The 20,883-nt window shown below is 41.5% G+C and overlaps 2 protein-coding genes across 13 annotated transcripts in view; one reads left to right on the top strand and one right to left on the bottom strand.

The window, feature by feature from the left end:
* Window positions 1-1,394: 1,394 nt before the first annotated feature.
* PRUNE2 (prune homolog 2 with BCH domain) overlaps window positions 1,395-20,883 on the top strand; it is a 177,860-nt gene continuing 158,371 nt past the window's right edge. For 7 of the 12 annotated variants that reach the window (XR_014951410.1, XR_014951411.1, XR_014951413.1 and 4 more), the window contains exons 1-2: window positions 19,235-19,660; window positions 19,736-19,874. Coding sequence is in view for 4 of the 12 variants with exons in the window: in XM_085567098.1 (XP_085423224.1) it covers window positions 19,548-19,660; window positions 19,736-19,874 (252 nt within the window). In the remaining 8 variants the exon portion in view is untranslated. Of the gene's footprint in view, window positions 1,696-19,183; window positions 19,875-20,883 lie in introns of those variants that run through there. The other 5 variants (XR_014951406.1, XR_014951408.1, XR_014951407.1 and 2 more) reach the window with 3 other exon arrangements.
* Window positions 14,830-19,013, bottom strand: FOXB2 (forkhead box B2). Its single transcript, XM_085567105.1, has one exon. The coding sequence runs from the start codon at window positions 17,178-17,180 to the stop codon at window positions 16,158-16,160; it is 1,023 nt and encodes a 340-aa protein (XP_085423231.1). The 5' UTR covers window positions 17,181-19,013; the 3' UTR covers window positions 14,830-16,157.

Consider the following 20,883-nt stretch of genomic DNA (forward strand, 5'->3'; position numbering starts at 1 on the left):
TTTTACTTTTTTTTTTTTTTACATATATTATTCTCATTCTGATCTCTGTATATAGGTAACAGACTCTCCAGATCAAGGCTATCACAGGTATCCAGTTGTCATTATTTATCCTATTCATAAAATCATTTTAATGACAAAGTAACTTAACTGTCTAATCACATCATCACCACTCTACTTTCATGGAAATATGATGAACATTATGCTAAGAAGCATTTTCAAAATACAAACATCATTAGTGCATGCATCTTTATTCTGTTTGTAAGCTGTCTGATCTCTCCTTTGTAATAAATTATATTAAAAAATTCTGACTCTAATGTTAGTCATGGGTAGTTCAGAAAATACACGGTCCTAAGGATGATTGCAAGTCAGAAAGAAATATTTTTCCTGGGATTAAATTCTCCCCTGACAACATTTACCTTAACTACTTACAACTGTGTAAGATAGGCAAGAGCTGCCATCTAAGTAAAGATCTGTGTTCACTTTCATTATTGACACTGTGTACCATATTTTGTTTTCAAATAAATGGCTTTAAAAATCGTGAGTCAACATTCTGAAAAGACTAGATTACCCTTATTTATCTAGTACTGACTTGCTGTGTAACTGGATAGAATAAGATAAATGAGCCCAAAAGGAGGTTCCAGCAGCTACAGCTGCAGAGGTGAGTGTTGTTGTATTGGCAGAACTGTTGGAAGTGATAATTCCTCTGTGCTCCACTGCTCAATATTTTCTGCTCAATATTTACTGGTATTACAACTTATTTCTGCATCTCTTTATCTCTGTGTATGCTGAAGGAAAGAGAGCATGGAGCAAAGTATGACAAGGTATAAGTATTTCCGTATTATTTAAATATACATAGGTAGGATTATAGTCACAGAAAAATGTGTATGCCTGGGTCAGGTGGCAGAATCCAGAGCCACTGATTTAGCTGTCTGGAATCCCCACAGAAAATACTTGCTTTACAATGGGATACATCAAAGTCATTCTGTAAGACACCCAACATAGCCAGTGTTGACTGAGAGTCAAACTCCATTTCTTTATTCTGTGGCTGAAGGAGATGTGCATCCTGGTTTCCAGCAGCTCCATGATACATTCACTCAGGCTGCATGAGACACGGCTTGATTCCTGTTTAAGGCTAGTGAAATATTTCTTCTTCATAGAATATGCTATTAATTATCTGTCCCCTACTAAGATGTTCCCTAGGTGACTAAAATTCTGTTGGCCAGGAACTAAGCCAGCCAGATGAAGGGACACAGCAAAGTGCTCAGTCCTAACACTTTCCATCTTTAAGGACTTTGCTCTGGTTGGTTGGTTGGTTGGTTGGTTGGTTGGTTGGTTGGTTGGTTGGTTTTTTATTGTATATAGAAACTGTAGCTCAAAACCTCTTCCCCACTGGACAAAAGATTTCTAGATTGCATTATATTGTTAACAACTTCTCCTAGCAGCCAGGGCATGTGAGGGAAACAAACAACCTTGTTGAGGCCAAGAAAAAAGTGACAGTTTCACCCATTAGGAGGGAAAGGAGGTAATCTGTGGATGCATTAGTAGTTCCCAGTTTTGCTGCTCTACTCAGAGGAAAATTCAGCAGACAGGAAATTGTCAGCCATCCACTCTACCATTCCCTGGACTGCCATCCATGTGTGACAAAGTGCAGACTTTGGACTACTCTGAAATGGTCTCCAGCCACTAGCAGCCCAGGTATTGTAGTATTACAGTACCTGCAGAAATTCTGATTCTACTATTTGATCAAATTCTCTCATGAAACCACATAAATTACAATTAAATAAACCATACCTCTATACACTATATTTATATTGTTTTCTTAACATGATGTTGTATAGTCTAATGAACTAGTATAATGCTGATGCTAATGTTTTCATGTACCTACTGAGAAGAAATCTGCTTATTCTGAGTGGCTAATCTACTTAAATATGGTCAATCCCTAGGCAGTAGAACTGGCAGGTCGACAGTTTTTCACCAAAACAAGAGACTGATCTTCTCCTGGAGAAGTCAGTGGGACTAATATCAATAGTAACAACAGCAGAGATGTGACATTCCCTTGCCCAGAGTTTAATTTATTCTGACTAGTGTAAGGAATTTTTTTAACCTTCTGTTCCAAAAGTCTTGGAATCGCTGGTATAGACTGGCACAGATGGGACAGTGCTCCAATATAAATTTTTACATCTCAAACCACAGCAGCAAAAAAAATTTACACAAAGAGATGCAGCATAGATTCTAGATTGTATTTAGAGACAGCCATTCCTCAATTTCAGACCGGGGGAAGCAGGGTTGGGGGGAGAGGGTGGGGGGATGGGGTTGGCAATTGGTTTGTGGGGCCTTTTTTATTTGGTTGCAGGGTTGTGGGGGTTATTTTTTAGGTTTTCCACATTGTTCAGTATTTGTTTTATGATCATCAGAAAGGTAGTTGTGGAAGTCAGTAATGTTTCTCATGGAGATGCTGTCAGAACCAGAACACACTAATAAACATGAATTGGAGTATAACTTATGTTAACCTCACACTAGAAAGCAGGAAAAAATATAGAACGTGTGTCTTCAAATACACTTTAATAACCATAAAAGGCACTGTAAAATGGGCAATAATATGTAATTGTGCCATGGGTGGGATTCTATAGGTAATATTTATTTGTGCTGGTGATATAAAATGGTTGTCAAACGCTGAAGAAAAAAATAGTTTCATGAAAAACTAAAATTTTCTGCTTTAAACTCATTAACTGTAAGTGTGGAGCTTTAATCTACATGATGTTTAAAGATGTAATTAAAATGGAGTTTTGGGACTGCAGTGGTGAGAAGTGGTAGTAGTATAAAAATTCCAATAATTTTAATGGGTACATTTATGAACTCTGTTCTCTCCAATTAATGTAATTATAACTATGATCCATATCAGATTCTGTTTTAAAGAGAAATATGTTTTAGCTTTGTTGTTATAAAGAAGGACTGAACTTTGGCCGTTTATACTTTCAAAAGGAAAAGAAAAATATCTGGGGGTTGTGAAAGAGACAGAAGTTTTGAATTTTGAATGGCTTGAATTAGCAGTACTTTGCTTTGGACCAAGTGTATTTTGTGAAACAGGCACAATAGTATGTATGGCAACAAACAGTATGTAAATTTTATCCTGTATATTGTATTTTGGTGAAAGTGGAAGAACAAATGGTTTTGGTTGTGGTTCATGGCAATGATCACTATGTATAAATATCTCTGAATCAGGAAGGTAGGTATATTTTATTTCTGGAATATCCTGTTTTTCTTCCAGTCAGTCCATTCCTTGAGTGAATCCTCTGAACAAAAAGACCTTTCTATTCAAATTGCAGCTTGATAAGGTGTTTTATCTCATGATTTGTGTTTCTGCAGTATAATTCCATTGTCCACATGCACACACAGAGAGTTTTGATTCCCTTAGGATATGTAAAAAATGGCACAAAATTCCTAAATTACAAAATTCACTAGAAAATAATGTAGGTGGATTCTTTGTTGATAATTTGGGGCTAGTTGTTTCATGAAAGACTAAATTATTTGCTTTACAAGGTAAACAATGCTGAAATTATATCTCAATCCCTCAGGTGTTTCAATTTCTTTTTTAGGTTTAGGAAAAATATTCAATTACAGAGCCATTGCTCCACCAATAGCTTGGTGGAATTATTCAACAGTAAAATTTGTGCATAGAATCAATTGCTGTTTTTACAGCTGTCTCCTTAGCACAGTTCCAAGAGAAAAGTTTTGTAAATGTTATGTATCTTTACCAGCTTAATTCTCATTAGATAATCGTCATGCTGCAAAGCATTCTTCCATACCACCTTCTCAGGATTTGTTATTTTAACTCAAGACAATTGTTCTGGATTGAAGACAAATACAAAATATTATTTTCTTGTTTGCTCTTTGTATCATGCAGCTTACCTGATTAACTGCTGTTAAAACAAATTATTACAAATACTCATCCTTTAAGGCAAGTGAAAAGAGTAGTCTGTAACTTCAGTGGTGCCAATGGGAATACATTTGACCTCTCGTCTCCAATTCTGACATTGCTTAACCATATCCCACAACTAGAGAATTTCAATTATTTGTTCAGAAGAGCCATTCATAATTGCCTGGTGTAAGCCTGCCTTTAGGATGCAAAGCAGAAAACAATGAAAATGCTAGTCTGGTGAATTAGAACAGCATCACTTAAATGTATAAATTAAATGGGCCTCTTTTCACAGCTTTCTCTTTCTATTCTGAGAGGCCTCAGCCTGGTGACATCAAAGACAGGATTATGTGAGAAGATAAAAACTTGATCTAATGTCCATGTTTGAAGTCATGAAAGTCCTCTTCTCTTCAAGCCAAAATAACCCTCCTTAAAGCACAATGAGCTCCAGTCCAGGTGCAGGAGGGGGGAAGGTTTCGGCAGGCACTGAAGATATGTCAGAAAAGCCAAAGAGTTGTACATTAAACCATAATCTTCCTAAATGTGCTAAGAGATTTTATGTAGGCTTTAAAAGCTTTGTCCTGTCAATTAGTTTGTTAAGTCTACCTTTTAATTTAAGAATGCTATTATTCATGTGGCTGGATTGGTCTCTAATGAGAATTTAACCTGTTTCACGCACTTATAGAGAAATCATCTTCATGATATATGAGGAATTGAAAAGGGAGTACTAAAACACACGTTCATCTAAGAGTACACTGTGAACATATGCTGTGTGTCTCTGCATGTAACACTCCATTTCTGATACAGCTCACACTCTACCAATGGATTACAGAAGGATTTATGACGTAGGGCAAAATTGTGGCCTTTTTATACTTTAAAACTTTTCCCTCTCTGTGAGGGATTCTTCTTACATTTGAATATTTTCTCATGCAGTGAAATTATCTTCTCTGCAGTCTCTAAAAATTGAGATAAATTGAGAGTTTCACCTCATTAAAAAGTACAGTTTCAGTGCTTCATAAAGAAGACTTTTGTTTTAATGTGAGCATCTCCAAAACACATCATTAAAAGTACTTGCTCTTATAACAGTGCTCTTATAACTATCATGGTCTTGGATAATCTCAGAAGGCCAAAGCAAGTGCAACTGTTGAGGTTAAAATGCAAGCTGATTGCTGTAAAATTTAATGGACATCAGGTGCTAATGAAAGTGTTTGCCTTTTGTTCAGTCTATGACCTTGCCATGTGGTCATCTTTTTGCACTGCATTTTCATCTTTTTACACATATTTATTAACAGAAGAGGTACACAGCAGGTTTTTAGTTCATAACTATGGACAATCAGATGCAAAAAAACAGATGAAAAATAAGTAACAGACCATATGCCTGATATTCACCACAGCCTCAATTCCAGCTCAGATAACTCACAATGGTTTTGTTGTATTCAATTCTACTCCACTGCTGGGGGAAGATTTCTCATGGTTTATTGACCATAACTTTAAAATAATGTATCTATTATGTTACTACTTTTTATTTCCCTTCTGTTTCTATAGAAATGCTAATTCTATAGGCAGGTAGCATATTAATTACATTTCACAAGAATACAGAAACCTTTAAGATGTGTTTCCAATGGTAATACTGCTATGACATAACACTTCTGTCAAGTCAGTCTTAGAGGCGAATATTTTCTTCCGGTCTGTCTTTCAGGCAGGACAGTGGCACTAAAGTCATTGGATGAGTGCAAAGAAAGGTTTTCACTATTTGGTGATGGTGGGAAGAACCCTCATAGAATATTTTCCAAGATGTTAGAATGGGAGTAAGTTTAATCCTACAAGAGGCCCTTGTGGCTTCTTTGTCCATTTGTTGCTCTGGGTGGTCCAGCTGAATCCTTTGAGATCATTAGGGTCCCTCTAAGCATTTCGATGACAAAGCAATTAATAGAAATGCTTAGAATGAGGGCCTGATAGAATATTTTACAAGCTCTTTGCATCCTTTACTTCTTCCATGAAACTTTCATCCTCCCCATTTTCCTGGTTTTTATCACTGCTATATATGGCATCAAGAAACATTTGGTAAGCAGAAAAATTGAGAATAAATAGATGCATAGCCATGAAGAACTGGGTGGTGTCCATTCTAGAGCTGACAGCAGCTGCCTAAATGGGTTAAGTTCAAAGCAACAAAAACCTGACATCTATCCATGTATCCATATCTGGGGCTGGGCACTGCCATCTGCAAGCATCAGGACCTCAAGGTGGAATGAGGCAGTTCTTCCAAGGAACCAAAGCTCCATAGCACTTCGAAATGGGATATTGCTAATTAGAAACTACAGAGTTCAAAGGGATGAGAAGACCTGATTAGCTAGCTTAGCTCAGTAAGAAAATGAAAATATCTGGCTCAGATAAAACTCAAAGGAAAGAGGAAATATGTCTGAATTCAGACTGTCTCTGAGTCAGTGCTGGTACCCAAAGTTTATTTGCTTGAGAATGCAAGTGGATTTTATCATTGCTTTCTTCAAAGTATGACAGGTACCAGCACCTACAGCAGAGTTTTATGAACATAATGATGCATTTCATAAGCCTTTAGTTATTTACATTCATCCATTTCTGGGAATTGAATTAGGAGAAAAGTATCAAAAGGTTCTTCCCATGAGAGAGAATGTGGAGCTTGAACCACTATTTGTGAGGTTTAGATACAGTCTCTGTCTGTGCTACCAGGTATCTAAGCAAAGTTAGGTTTTCATTATGTTCTCTGTAAAATACGTAAGTAGTACCTTTTTATATCCTACAGCTCTATCTAGCATGAAAAATATCCAGCTCAATCTTGACTGGACTCCTTGATGCTCTGAGGGTCTAGTCTGAAAAAAAAATGTACTTTATTTCCCATCTGATTTGCAAGTTCCCCAGAAATTAACATGTAACATTTTTTGTTTGTTTGGGGGGTTTTAGTTTGTTTTGGTTTTGAGGGGGTTTGTTTGTTTGTTTGTTTACTTGTTATTTTGTTATGATGGTGCTTTTCACTAAGATACTACAGTGTTTTCATTGTTTGGGCTGGTGAGCCAGAAAGGCGAGTTCATGTACACATAACAACAGTACTAACAAGTTCTGTTATCTATAGAGCAGTCTCTGAATGTCTTGGCCATACTGGATCAAATTAATTGAATCCTTCCTTATATCTACCAAAGATGTGAATGGAAACTGCATTAATCAACCCTTTCTCTTAGTCTTCTGTGGCTACTGGGAGAATTATCACCTGGATGTCAATGTCCTTATTAAATATTTAATGAGAAATTCTAAAATCAAAGAAACTTGAAAAGTTAAAATGTCTTCAGCAGCACAAAGATCAATTTTGTAAGTTCTCTTCAGTGTGCTCTTTTTAATTTTGATGAAGTCATTGAACACACTTGTCATCCTTTGAGAGACCAGAGTTTATTTCTGTACTGTTTGTGAATCTTTCTCCACTAATAAGCCAATTCATGCCCAATTCTAATTCCTTTGATATGTCATCTCTAAGTATTATTCCTAAATGACTTTCCAAAATTTTGAGATTGAAGTACTACATTTCATGAAGCATTGTCAATCTTTGGAACTTTCTATAAAGATGTTCAATATTCTTGCCTTAGAGTCTCAGTGTAGTTTTTTTGCATTTCAAATCTGATGGTTTTCTTGTGACGGCATTGTTGGGAAAAAAAAATGTAAGGAAAGAAAAAGAGATACTTAAAGGATCCATTTAAAGAAAATTATCTTTACTGACCTTGTAGTATTTTTGGTAACACTGATAAAAAACATATCATATAGGCAATTAGGATGCTCTCACCTGTATGACAGCCTTGATTTACTTCAGCCTGTGCTGGTACAGCTTTCTTGACTTTAACATTTTCTTCTTAAGTTATGCAAAAGTGCCAGAGATTTTGTTTTTCTTAAATTAATTGTGCAACAGCAAATTATGCTATAGTGCTCTGAATTAAAAAGGCACACAATAAGCCCAAGGCAGGGATTGTTGACATTACAATGAAAAAAATCAGAGTGTTGTTCCAAAGAGGTAACTTCCCTCAGAAGAACAGAGTGAGATCTTAGTGGAGTCTTGCAGCTACCATCTTTGCAAAAATGTTACCATAAGTTATGCCCTTAACAGCCAGTAGTGACAAATGCCTTTCTGCCTTCTCTTGTCATGAATTTTAAAAAATGCCCACTTACTACTTTTGAGAGTTCCAGAAAACTGCTGGGACACTCAAGATACCTCTGATGACAACGAATCAGTGCCATTAGTGTGGTATCACTCTTTTTCATGGCCATCTAATCAGTGAGGCAATTTGAATTTTCAGCAAATTAGAGGAACGTGGTTGAATTTAACAGTTTTCTGATTTCTGCTTGGGAGAAATGTATAGGTTTGGTGTTTCTTAGGCACATTAGGAAAATTGAATCTATTGAGAGCAGACTTAACTTACCCATAAAAAATTTTCACCCTGAAAAAATTATATAGCTTCAGAGAAAAAATGACATAAAATCATACAATATCACAAGAAATAGGGAATTTCATATTCCAGGAGAACTTAAGAGAAATTCACTGTCAAACTCAGAGAATTCTGAGTTTGGTCTTACAATAAAGAATTAAGATTCTGGGATTACAATATGAAATTAAGAAAACTCAGAGCAGTAAATAAATAAAGCAGTAAATTTAAAAAGTACTGTGCAAGTAAGGAAGAAATGGAGGGGACAATAAGAGCATTGTATGCATGCTAAAGGTATTATGAATCTATTAAAACTTCAGATTTTTTCTTGACCTTCATTCATATTCCTGCATATTCAATGAGTTTTCTGTAACCGATAATTGGTGTAACTTAACTTTGGAGATATATCATATTCATCCTTTTATGTTTTTTTCTTTATCACAAATACTTGGGGAAGCAATGAGTTGATTCTCTTTCTAGGTCTGATGCCAACAATCCCATTCAACTTAAAAATTTGTGTAACAGTAATAATCAGCTAGAAATGTTGCACATTACATTGCATTTTTTTAATGTGTATACCAGGAAAGCTTTCAATGGTCAATCAGTAATAATCAGTTTATAAAGATGCAAGCACCTACCAGTTGCAACCATATATTTTATTAAACATATGAAGTATCACAGTAATTTGCATGTTTACTAATCTGTTATGGTACAAATTCATACCAGACACAGTCAAAAGACCACACAGGGATTAAAAATACCCTCATTTCAAGATTTAGGAGAGGATAAATCCAAATCACACATTCCACATAAAACAACAGGTTCATAAAGCACAAATGGCTACTACAATTACACTAAAAAGTTTCTCACATATTTTTTCAGCAAACTATCATTTTCCAGTGGCAGTTCTATGGTGTAAGCAATACATGAAAATACATTTTTCCTTCTTTCTCTATGCACTTCTATCCATAATTAGTAATTGATTGAACTTCAAATTATTTCAACCATCGTCAAAGGAAAACCGTACCCACTGGGAGCTTGTTGTACAGTAAAATTAAAATTCTGTTTTTTGGTAAATTGAAGACTGATAAATAAATAACATCCCTTATTTGTGGAAGACCTCTTTGCCTAATTATGTACTCACTGGTGTTCTACTGAAAACCTCAATTTTGACAGTAAGAGGCATGATTAGTTGATAAGGAATATTGATTTGTTCTCACTTTTCCAAATGACTGCTTTAATATAACCCTAGCATAAAAAATTGGGGCATTATCAGTCATCATTGGGCCATTCATATCTATTATTCAATAATTATTTTAATAAGCAATACATAATAAAAGCAGGCCATGCATTGTGAACTTACAGCTTTCTCCCATGTCTTTTCCCTGAAAACAGATTTTTGTATCTCATTGGAAATCTCTCAGTGTAGATTAAGCATCCATGTGAAGTCTAGAGAAATATTACAAGTTATTGTAGGATATTCTGGATGTCAAATGCAGTCAAACTTATCTTTTAGACTCCGTGAAACTCAGTACTAGAGCTATTTTACCATTGTCAGAACTTGTTTATTTCCTTCTTCAAAAAGCTGCTTCTTTTCACTGGTCCTGTAACTAAACAAGGAGATAGAGACAAAAATAAAGCACTGACACTTCTGCTAATGCCTGCAACACTATTGATGCTTCAGACATGCATGGCATAGACTCACCACTATTACATTACCAGGATACAGATGTCTGAGTTGCTTCTCCATCTTAGAGAGCATTTACATTTGTACCTATATGTAGCCTACTATATCAATTATCCTGGCATAATATAAAAAAGGGGCTAAGTCTCTCATGCAGAAAATTTTTAGTTGTTTAAATTGATTTCACCAGAAAATAAACAAATTATTCCAATCAATGCAACACTGTCCTTGAAATGACTAATTTGTACATTCCTGAACCATTTAAAATATTATTCATATAGAACATATAGCCTTTAATATATTGTACACTGAAATAGCATTAAAGAATTGCTTTCATTCTAGACCCTTATCTACAAGTGAAAGTCACGAATTCTGATCCCCTCTCTACTGAAGAACAATTGTCATAGGCAACCCCAGATGTTCATCTATCCCAGTAAACTGGCTCCAACAGTTAACAATTAATGAATGCTTTAGAAAGAGTAAGACAGGAAAAGTATGTCCCAATACATTCTGAAATATATTATTAGCATAGCAAATCTGAGCAAGAGATAGTGAGTTTTTATGGATCAATTGTCAGTGATTTTCCACTTGTTCTTAAAATGCATGTAAAACTTTAACACTCTGAACATCCTGCAACAATTAATTCAATGTGTGCTGTGTGAAGTATCCCATCTTTCTGTTTGTTTTGAATCCTTCTGAAGATTCACAGTTCTGGTATTAAGAGAAAGAATGAGCAAGTATGCCTCTGCACCTTCTCCAGGTCTCTGACAATTCTGTAAATATGTATATATATCCATGCTTTCCATGCTGAAAAGTCTTTGACTATTGGATTGCTACATGTGCAGAAGATGTACCTTTGATCATTGCCTCTGATTCCTTCTATATCCTGACAATTTTAAGGTACCTCAGATATATTTCAGGTGTGAGGAACTCAAAGGTGTCCCTGATGCATTCCAGTTTCCTTTAGATTTAAAGAAGGACATGGTATTTTCTGTTGTGGTCTCTGTTCTTTTGCCAATATTTTTTCTGTTTTCACAGCTAATGACTGATAAACCAACATTTTCTTAGTACTATCTATCATAGCTTCATAAAAATCCAAACTTTAGGACCTATTGTTATGTATATAAAACCAGAACTATTTTCCCCATGCATAGCAGTTTGCATATGTCAATAATTAATTTCACTTTCCATTTTATTATCTTGTAACCCAGTGCAGATGTCTTTCAGCAACTCCCAATTTCTTGACCATTCTTTTTTGTTAGTCTAAATTACTTAATAATGGCAAATATTTGTCACTTTCCTGACTGTAAGTCACCTTTTGCATACCACAATTATGAATTCCTGGGACACCTGACACCTTTCCCTTTGGCAGTCTGATTTGAAAATTTGCCATTTATTCCTATCCTTACTTCCCTCTTTCCGCCCATAATTTGTTTTCTCCAGCAGCACTTGGACTCTGCCTTTGCAGAGACACACCAAGGCCCTGTGTCTCATCTGACACTTCATGAGCCTTACATTTGTTGCTGCTGTATGACATAAGTTCTTCTATGTGCTGTTTTGCAGCTGAACTTTTTTGATGCACAGATGTGAATCTAAATCCTTTTGAGTTGAAATAGTCTTGAGCTTGTTTCCTTTCAGGGTTCTGAGAAGAGTGCTCTATTAGGCTTTTCTTCATGGGCTATGCCAGTGATCACATTGTATAAGCAAAGAGGTAGGATCAGTGATTCTTTAAACACTTACATACTTACATATGTCCAGAATAGAGGCCTGTAGGCTGTAATTTTTTGTCTTTATCATTAGATGTCTAAAATTAAACCTGGTTTGTCTAACTAAAGATGGTTAATCTAATAATATATTTGGCAAAACTCCTGAAACTGAGATGAAATTTTACTTTTCAAATCTGAAATTATTACATATTTTCAGCACTTACAGGGAAGGCTCTATCTTAAATCAGCCTTGAAGGATAAGATAATGATTTAAAATAAAGTCTTGTAATAAAGAGAGAAATCTGTTACCACAAGCAGCAGCAGCAAAGTTCCAAGCAGATTTTCCGTATCAATTTTTGTTCAGAGAGATTTCAGAATTGGATCAATGAGTCCAGAATTTCAATTATAACTCTGGTCGTCAAAGTGTAGTAGGTATCACTGAGATCAGAACATATCTACTTAAACGCTGCTATTATGTTTAGACCATAAGCCACATTAATTTTAAGAGTCTTACTGTATTTGCTTTTCTTGCTTGATTTGTATGCCCTATGGACTTAAAGTACATAAAGCAACACCTTGGTTGGGAATAGTTTCCCATGGTTAGAAATAGCAATCACTATATTAGTTAGCCACAATAAACCAGAAGCATACTGAGGTACAATTAATGCCTTTTACTAGGCCTCCATTCTTCTAGTAGTAAATTTACTTTTCTACCTCTGGCAGTCTGACAATATGAAGATTAAACTTGCTTGTCCTCCTGCATCTGTTTCTTCTGCTTATAAACACCCAGCATGCACCCACTCAGTAAAGTGTCTGCCTTTCTGTGCCAAACGTGTGTACTTTAATCTGAAGACAAGTTGTTTCTGCATGAGGGGTGCTGGTATAGCAGACAGATAAAATCTAGGCATAAAAGGCTGTCAAAGGCTCTATTTTATTTTTCAAGTGAAAAATCTTACCCTTCACCAGTTTATACTTGCTTTTCAGCTTGCAAGAAAAGATAGGGTTTTATTTCTCTAGTTTTTGTACTATCATCTGATTCTAAGCAACATTGGAATTGAGTTTATTTATGTATTGGGATTATTGGTTGTTGGTACAAATTTATGTAACTTTGCAAAGGATACATTTAGAGATGAAGTACTTAAGAATAAGGAAAACCAGACATCTAAATTAGTTAGAAAATATTATTTGAATAATTAATTTTCCCTCCCCCTCTGATAATCTGGAATCAGCAGATTCTAACCCTCTAAAATTTTCACTGTACAAGCTACAGAAAATATCCCCATCTTTAGTTCATACAAAGTTAGGCCACTGCACTGGGAGTCACCCAAGCCATTTGGGTGAGTGGCCCTTGGCCAAAACTCCCTGCTCGCCAAAGCCCCTGTGGTGGGCAAAACCTGCTTTACACAGCACCATGTGTGCAGATTGTGGGGTACCGCAGTTCTCTGGGTACCCCACAAATCCCCGTGTACGCCGCTGTCCCGGCATGTCCCTCTGGTGATGGGTGAGGGCCTGGCCCTCAGGCCTGTCTCGCCTCCCATCAGAGGTTTCCCCCATCATGAGAGCCCCCTGCCCCGGGCGCCCTTGCTCTGTTTTCGATGCACCTGCCCCGACTGCCCGGGTGCAAAAGGCAGCGGGAACCTCCTGCTTACACCTCGCCACGGCACCCAGACAGGCCTCCTCACACCAAATAAAAGTTTTACCACAATGAAATTGAGAAGGTTATTCAGAATCTTAAAACTGACGAGAATTGTTGAATAATACCCAGGAGGATTACCTCTCCCCCCCGTTGCAAATTCTCTATCCCTCTAACCCCTGATGTAAAGGGGAAAACCCTTAAGGTTCCTTAAGATGTATTTTGGATTCTTACACAGTAGTTATGTCAAGAGTAGTGGAATATATTTAAATACATATAGAGCTAATATACAACTAGTGCTATTCATTATTTATTTGGCAGACTGCTTTTTTTTGTAAGCAACTTCGTTTTAGCAGTGGGAATATCTAATTGATTTCTGCCTAAGATGGAAAACAGCAGAGTAAAGAAAATGCAAAGCATTCTTTTCTTTTCTTTTTCTTTTCTTTTCTTTTCTTTTCTTTTCTTTTCTTTTCTTTTCTTTTCTTTTCTTTTCTTTTCTTTTCTTTTCTTTTCTTTTCTTTTCTTTTCTTTTCTTTTCTTTTCTTTTCTTTTCTTTTTTCTTTTCTTTTCTTTTCTTTTCTTTTCTTTTCTTTTCTTTTCTTTTCTTTTCTTTTCTTTTCTTTTTTCTTTTCTTTTCTTTCTTTTCTTTTCTTTTCTTTTCTTTTCTTTTCTTTTCTTTTCTTTTCTTTTCTTTTCTTTTCTTTTCTTTTCTTTTCTTTTCTTTTCTTTTCTTTTCTTTTCTTTTCTTTTCTTTTCTTTTCTTTTCTTTTCTTTTCTTTTCTTTCTTTTTATTTTTATTTTTATTTTCTTTCCTTTTTTCTTTTCTTTGTCTTTTTTGTTTATTTGTTTATTAAATAAATTTCTTTGGGCTCAATTTATCTCACTACAATACTTTAGACGTAATTCCCTTTCCAGACCAATTCACAAACCATTATACCAATGTGCGTTTCATTAACATAACATCATCAGTAGTATTTTTTAGGCGCTGGGAATTCTATAATTTTTGAACTTAAGGTGCAAACACGCCTAGAACACGGGGAAAAACCAGAAATTCAACCGTTCCAGAGAAATTTCAAGTGGTCGAGCAGACCCCAAAAGTGTCTGGGGGAAAAATTTTGGACAGACGGTGCTGAGGGCCAAACAGGTTTGCTTTTCCTAGCAAATTTCTCTGGCACCAAGAAGGGTCAGCCTGTCACAGGACCGGCTGTCCCCCAGGAGCGGGGACTTGCGACCTGGCGTCTCGGGCCACTGTAGTTGAGCCGGCATGAGGGGATAAAACCAAGGAAGGTGCGATCCAGCACAAGTTGAAACTGGCAAAACTACTGCCGTCTTCAGTGGAATCGAGTTCTGAGCCGGTTCCCTCTTCTCACACCCGAACGCCGGCTCTTCTCCAGTGAGCTGCGGGCAGAGACCGCCGTGCCTCTATAACAGGCAATTTACCTGTAAGAGACTTCTTTCCTTTTCTTCCCCTTATCGTGCCGCCAAGAAAACTTCTGGATACTTTAATCAGTTTGGGGAGAGGTTGCGAAGACTTACGCTACAAGCGCACGTTTCTTAACCAGTGTGAAAGGCGAATATTTTAAATAGCAACACCAGCAGAAGCAAATGAACGGATTCACTTTAATGAGCATTGGTGTACAGCAAGGCAGACAGGGTACGGCAGTAATCACTCACAAACCAGTCGGGAATCATCAGCCCAGTACGTCGCTCTCTGACTTCTGATCTCTGACTTCTGATACCTCCGCAAGACTTCTCGTCTATTGGAAAGTTGTTTTCAGAAAAGTGCTTTTCCCGAATAACTTTTAAACCATTTTCCTGTTTTCTTCCCCCACTTTCCCCTACCACTTTCACCCTCCAGGTGAAACCTTCCCCCGCAGGTTTTTGCGTGAAGAAACGCCAAGCAACACGTACAGAGTAGTGGTGTCTGTGAGCAGTGAAAGGTGATGTGAAAAGCACAATCTACGAACCGCCGGGCTGTTTTTATTTTAATGATAAACTAGGGAATTCAGACACTCACACAGAGGCTGAGAGGCCAGGTCACACTTCAGTCCCTTCTAAGGTACTATAGGATGGATTATAAAAGGGTGAAGGGGAAGCGCAAGCGATCGTTAGTTAAAGGAACCCTTCCCCGTCAGTGCCGTTGTCACTTAAATTCCAATTACTTAATCGAAATATTTAACGTTTACTCTTTAAGCAGCAAGCATTACCTGTCATGGGGCCCCCGCAGCTCGCCGGGGTCTAAGGTAACCACTTTGCCCACCCCTTTCACAGTAAGATTTACAGGATGGTGGAGCGGCGGTTTCGTGTCTCTTGTGGAAGAGGGAGAAGCAGACTTCAGCAGTGGTTTTATCCTTTTGCTCTCCCTATTCGCCCGCCGACTGCAGCACCTCTCCTTCTCGGAGCTCGGGTTTCGTGGGGCCTCCGGGGTGACTGCCCCGAGATAGGGGCTCGCTGGGGAGCGCAAGGTGCATGGCCGACCCGTGCCTCGGGCTGGCGGGGTAGCGGGGAGAACTTCGCTCTCGGCCCTTTTCTCCGAGCCAGCCCCTTCAGCCCCGGCTGTGATTTTTCACATCGCCTCTCCGCCACTAATGACATTAAACGATAGAAGATCTTACCTGCGACCTGGCTCTCAAATAATCTGATAGTACACGATATAAACACAGACACCAGCAGGGGTATAGTCATGAGATCGATCGGGTTTCTGCAAGCATGCCCTAGATCCCCCCTTCCACTCCCCCGGGAGCCTGGGGGCTTCTCTCCCGCCCCGAGCCCCTGCTCTTTAGGAGTGCACCAGGACGGAATGGAGGGAGCTCTTGCCCTCGGGGTTGTTGCTCGCAGTCTGTTCCAGCAGCGATGCAGCAGCCGGGGAAGCGGCGGGGCAGATCTGCGAGGCGGCGACCGTCAGAGCAGGGATGGCCGAGGCAGCGGGCAACGCCGGCGCCGGCTTGATGGGCACCGGGACGGCGGGCATGGTCTGTGCCGGCGGGTGGCAGAGCGCCTTCACAGGCATGCCGAAGGGTGCGTAGTCGGGGGACACGGGCACGCCGGCCACGGAGTCCATCACCCCCACGTGCGGCCACACGGAGCTCACCACGCTGCTGAGCTGGCTGGGCACCGGGTAGCCCAGGTGGTGCATCACCGAGGCCAGCGGAAGCCCGCCGGCCTGAAGCACGCCCTTGTAATCTCTGCCGATGATGTTTTCGATGGCGAAGGGATGCTTGAAGCCCGAGGGCTGGCTGCTCCCATAGGGCGAGAACTGCGGCAGCCTTCCCACCGCGGCGGCGGCCGCGGCCGCAGCCACGGCCGCGTCGGAGCCCGGCAGCCCAGGCACCTTGCCCGGGGCGGGCGGCGGTGGCGGGTGCGGATGGAAGTAGTGCACCATGTGCGGGGTAGGCGCCGGGGGCTTGCCGGGACCGCCGCCGCCCGCCCCGCCGCCGCCGCCGCCGGGCAGGTGATGTTCGGGGCGCAGCACCTTGAAGCGCTTGCGGCGACGGAGGAAGCTGCCGTTCTCAAACATGTCCCCGCAGTCCGGGTGCAATGCCCAGAAGCTGCCTTTACCCGGCTGGTCGGGTCGCCGCGGGATCTTGATGAAGCAGTCATTGAAAGAGAGGTTGTGGCGGAGGGAGTTCTGCCAGCGCTGGGTGTGCTCCCGGTAGTAAGGGAACCGCTCCATAATGAACTTGTAGATGTCGCTCAGGGGCAGCATCTTCTCGGCCGAGTGCTGGATGGCCATGGCCGTCAAGGAGATGTAAGAGTAGGGGGGCTTCTGGTCGCTGTACGAACTCTTCCCCGGCCTGGGCATCGCCTCCCCACCACAGCACTCCCGCGGCCGCACGATCCCGCCGCTCCAGGCTAGTCACCGCTCAGTGCCGTGCACAGCGGGCTTGGGATCCGGGGACTTCACTGCCCTGCCCCGCCGCCGCCTCTACATCCTGGGCACCACCTGCCCGAGCCACACGCGACAGCGACCGCCCGGCGGCCGTCCAGCGAGCTCCGGGCACGGCTTCTTCAGCAGCCTCTCCCCGCGGGACGCGCTTGCCTAGCTGCCCCTCAGCTTGCGGGAGAGACAGCCGCCGCCCAGGCCGCGGGGGCTCGGGGGCTACGTGCCAGAAGGAGGTCCTGGCCCCCGCTGGCTGGCGTCCCTTTCTCTCCTGGAGGTTGCTGAATTTCCCGGGCTTCCCCCCTGCCGCCTGGCACTCTCGGCTAGAGTTGATGCTCCTCAGGCACCAAGGGCTCGACAGCAAGAAATTACCTCGGACGTCTGCAGAGACGGGAAAGAAGGAAATAAAAACATCCCTCTCACCGCGCAGTCTGGTGTCCCCTTAAAAGTTTGCGGCAGAGGCGAGCAGGGAGAGGAGGCGAGCGGGGCGGCGGCCGCCGCGGCTGCTGGCGGGGCTTGTGCGCTCCGGCGCGGTTTTGTAATGGTGCCCGAGTGGCGAGACCCCCGCAGTTCTGCTCTCTTGCTATCACATGACAGCCGCTGGGGGACTTAGCGTCTCATGGAGAAGGAGCGAGAAACGGCTCCCGACTCGCCTCTCACTCACATCTCCTTATCAGGGTGAGGTGGAGCCAGGGGGCTGAGGAAACTCCGTATGAGACCGAGATCCGTTTTACATAGGGCAGGAAGCAGTGGCAGGGAACAGGAAAGCTTCCTCCTCCCACCTCTCTCACCCCAGCTTCCCTCCACCCTTTTCATAGCTCCACTGTCCATTCTCCTCTTTCTTGATCCCTCGCTCCCGCACAGCCCGGCTAATAGCAGTAGGCGCGAAGGCCGACCGAGGGGACCGAACCACAGGGAGATGGAAACCATAAAGAAGTGTTTCCTCGTCCCCATGGCAAGTCGAATCAAGCACCCTGGAGAAACGGCCCTCGAGCTAGCCCCGCGAGGCAGCAGGAGGGAAATACAGGCCCTTTGAAATAATTTTTTATCATTCCTATCATTATGTTTAAGAAGCTACGCAAAGACTAGCACAAAACCAAGAGGCAAGAAATCCTACGCCCTCCTCTCCAAATCGTTACTGTCAATTCTTGCTACTCACCACGATGCGGCTCATAGAAAACACGTAAAGAACCAGCCGAAGCATCATCTGTACGCTTAGAGACGGACTACTTAGCGCCAGTGTTAGTTTAGACCGGCTCATTAGTAGGAATCAATGAACAGTGCGACAATTCATATCTATCTTCCAAACGCACTGCATTATAGAGAGTAGTCTGTAGATTTGAGCGAGAAAAAGGGAAGATTGCTTGCTTGGCTGCCGCTAGTGCTGGAACACTGTTCAACATCAGCACCTCGGAGTACAGTTAGCGAGATGCTATAAGAGGTATAAGAGCATAAAAATTATTAGTCCGACTTCTACGGCCTAAATTAATAAATAGGTTGAAAGAGCCATACTATATATAAAGCTATGTATGGAAGAGCTTTTTTTGAGCCCATCCTTCCAGACTGTTGCGCTGGGTCAGACCCCCCGAGGGTGTGTACCACTAGGGGATGGCGGCTGCAGCAGTGCTGGGGCAGAACCCAGCCGGCGGTGCCCTCGGCGCTCCACTTCTGCCTGCCATCGGAGGAGTTGGTTTGGACATCAAACTTGTTTGTCTACCTCCGATTCAGCCGTTGCAGGTAGAAGTGGTGAAGAGGAAGGGTGGGGGAAGAAAAAAAGCTTTTTAAATGTGTGCTTATAATTTCTTTCAAGTAGCGAAGGAAAAGGCTTATTTTAAACCCACTCTCAAGTAATGTGTATTTAACAGTTTTTATACCTGATCAAGGTCAGTCAAGTGAAAAACATAATCAAAAGTAAAGAAGTGGGAAAAGGCCACAATTCTACCAAGCCAAGCTTCCCCACAAAGCGCGTGGTTTTAGAAAAACTTTCAGATGATTGTCTAAAGCACTCACCTTCCTCTGAGAAACTAGGAGGCACGGTGGCAGCAACATTAATATCGTGCAATCTTGGGAAGCTAATTCCGGTATTGCCCGCTTGGTGAGACCCGGCATTTCAACATCTTTTCTGCCGTGCCTATACATTTTCCCCAAAAACATTTTATTCTTGTTTTACCACTTAATCCTGTCCCAACCGTTTAAAAGCCCTGCTCCTACCTTATAGTCCTGGACCTTAAAGTCATTGTTTGCCTCACCTCACTAGTTAGCAACCCAGCGATTTCCCCCCCGTAGGGCATGTGTGAGAATTTAGCCTGGCCCTTTCTCACATTTAGCCTCTTCATCTGCAGCCGGGTGTTATTTTTTACGGGAGAATGGATCCATCTCTGGAGACTGGCGAGACCCGAAAGGTGCGTTTAATCTTCTCCCATCCCTTCCCAAATGCGGCTGCTTTCGGGGGCAGTGGTAATTCTCTGTTTCCCCAGGAAGGCGTGGGGGAGGTTGGGAACGGAGGAAAAGAGTCGACCGGAGAGCTCGATACCGTCATCCGGCGGGCACCGCGGCGGGAAACCTGGAGCTGCGGTGCTGCTGCCTCTGTCCTCTGCGTTCCCGCAGGCCTCCAAGGTAGGACTTGTGGTAAACGAGGGGTGTTGGAGCAAGCCCGCGTTTAACAGAAGCCCTTCCCAAGCTATCGGAAAAGTGCTTGCATTCACGGGCTAGTGGTAGCCAATTGGTACGTGCATTTATGCGATACATCACCTCAGGCTGTGGTCCACCCATATGTTTGTGAAAGAGAGATTTTTTTTCCTTGAAGCCTCTAAGACAATTACTCAAACACATCTCAGGTAATCGGCCTGACATCACCCAGGCCGGTTCAGAATTTCAGTAGGTAATGTTTTAGTAATGATGCACTGCTGGCAACTACTCTGGGTTACTCGAGTTGTGTCTGCAACCCTCCCGACAAGGCAACATAGTTTCTTAGGCTTTTTTTTTCTTTTTTTTTTTTTTTTCCCAACCAGAAAAGTCACTGTAAAGTTTTGTTGCTCTCGAGAAATTTACTTCGTTGCGCTCCCCAGACGCTTTCAGTCCTCGGGCAAAGCTCTAACCCTGGAAGATGGCCGTGGCTGTGGCGGAGGAGGGTGACTATCCTCTTTCTTTCTCTTGCATTGCAGTACCTTTAGGACGCTACCTGTCTTCTAGTTCTGCCGCGATCTACCTCCCTTAGTGAAAGTTAGCTTTAGAGAGGGCTTTGGTAACACAGGGGGAAAAAAGCTTCGTTTATCAAGAGCTGAATCACTGAGGAAAAGAGCCGAGCAGCACTTGGGGGACGGCCAGATTGATAGAGTCAAGATACGCTCCCTCCTTGATGAGAGACGTATCTTCGGGCAGGGAAAAAGCCTTCACCTTCAGCCTCCCCCTGCAAGCCTTTAGCTTCGAGTCCGCCAGTTTCAGCACAGGAATTAGCTCGGTTCTTGCATTAGAATAACTAATATATTCATACGTTAGGACAAATAATACCAGCGCGAAGATGTGCCTCATCTTCTTCCTTCCCTCTCTTTGGTAATTTTTTCATTTTCTTCTGCCCATTTTACCTGCTAATCAGTCCTGCTGTTAACCACGACTTCCTGGCACC

This window comes from Lonchura striata, chromosome Z, assembly GCF_050655825.1.
Source record: "Lonchura striata isolate lonStrDom1 chromosome Z, ASM5065582v1, whole genome shotgun sequence".
In the NCBI taxonomy this organism is placed as follows: domain Eukaryota; kingdom Metazoa; phylum Chordata; class Aves; order Passeriformes; family Estrildidae; genus Lonchura; species Lonchura striata.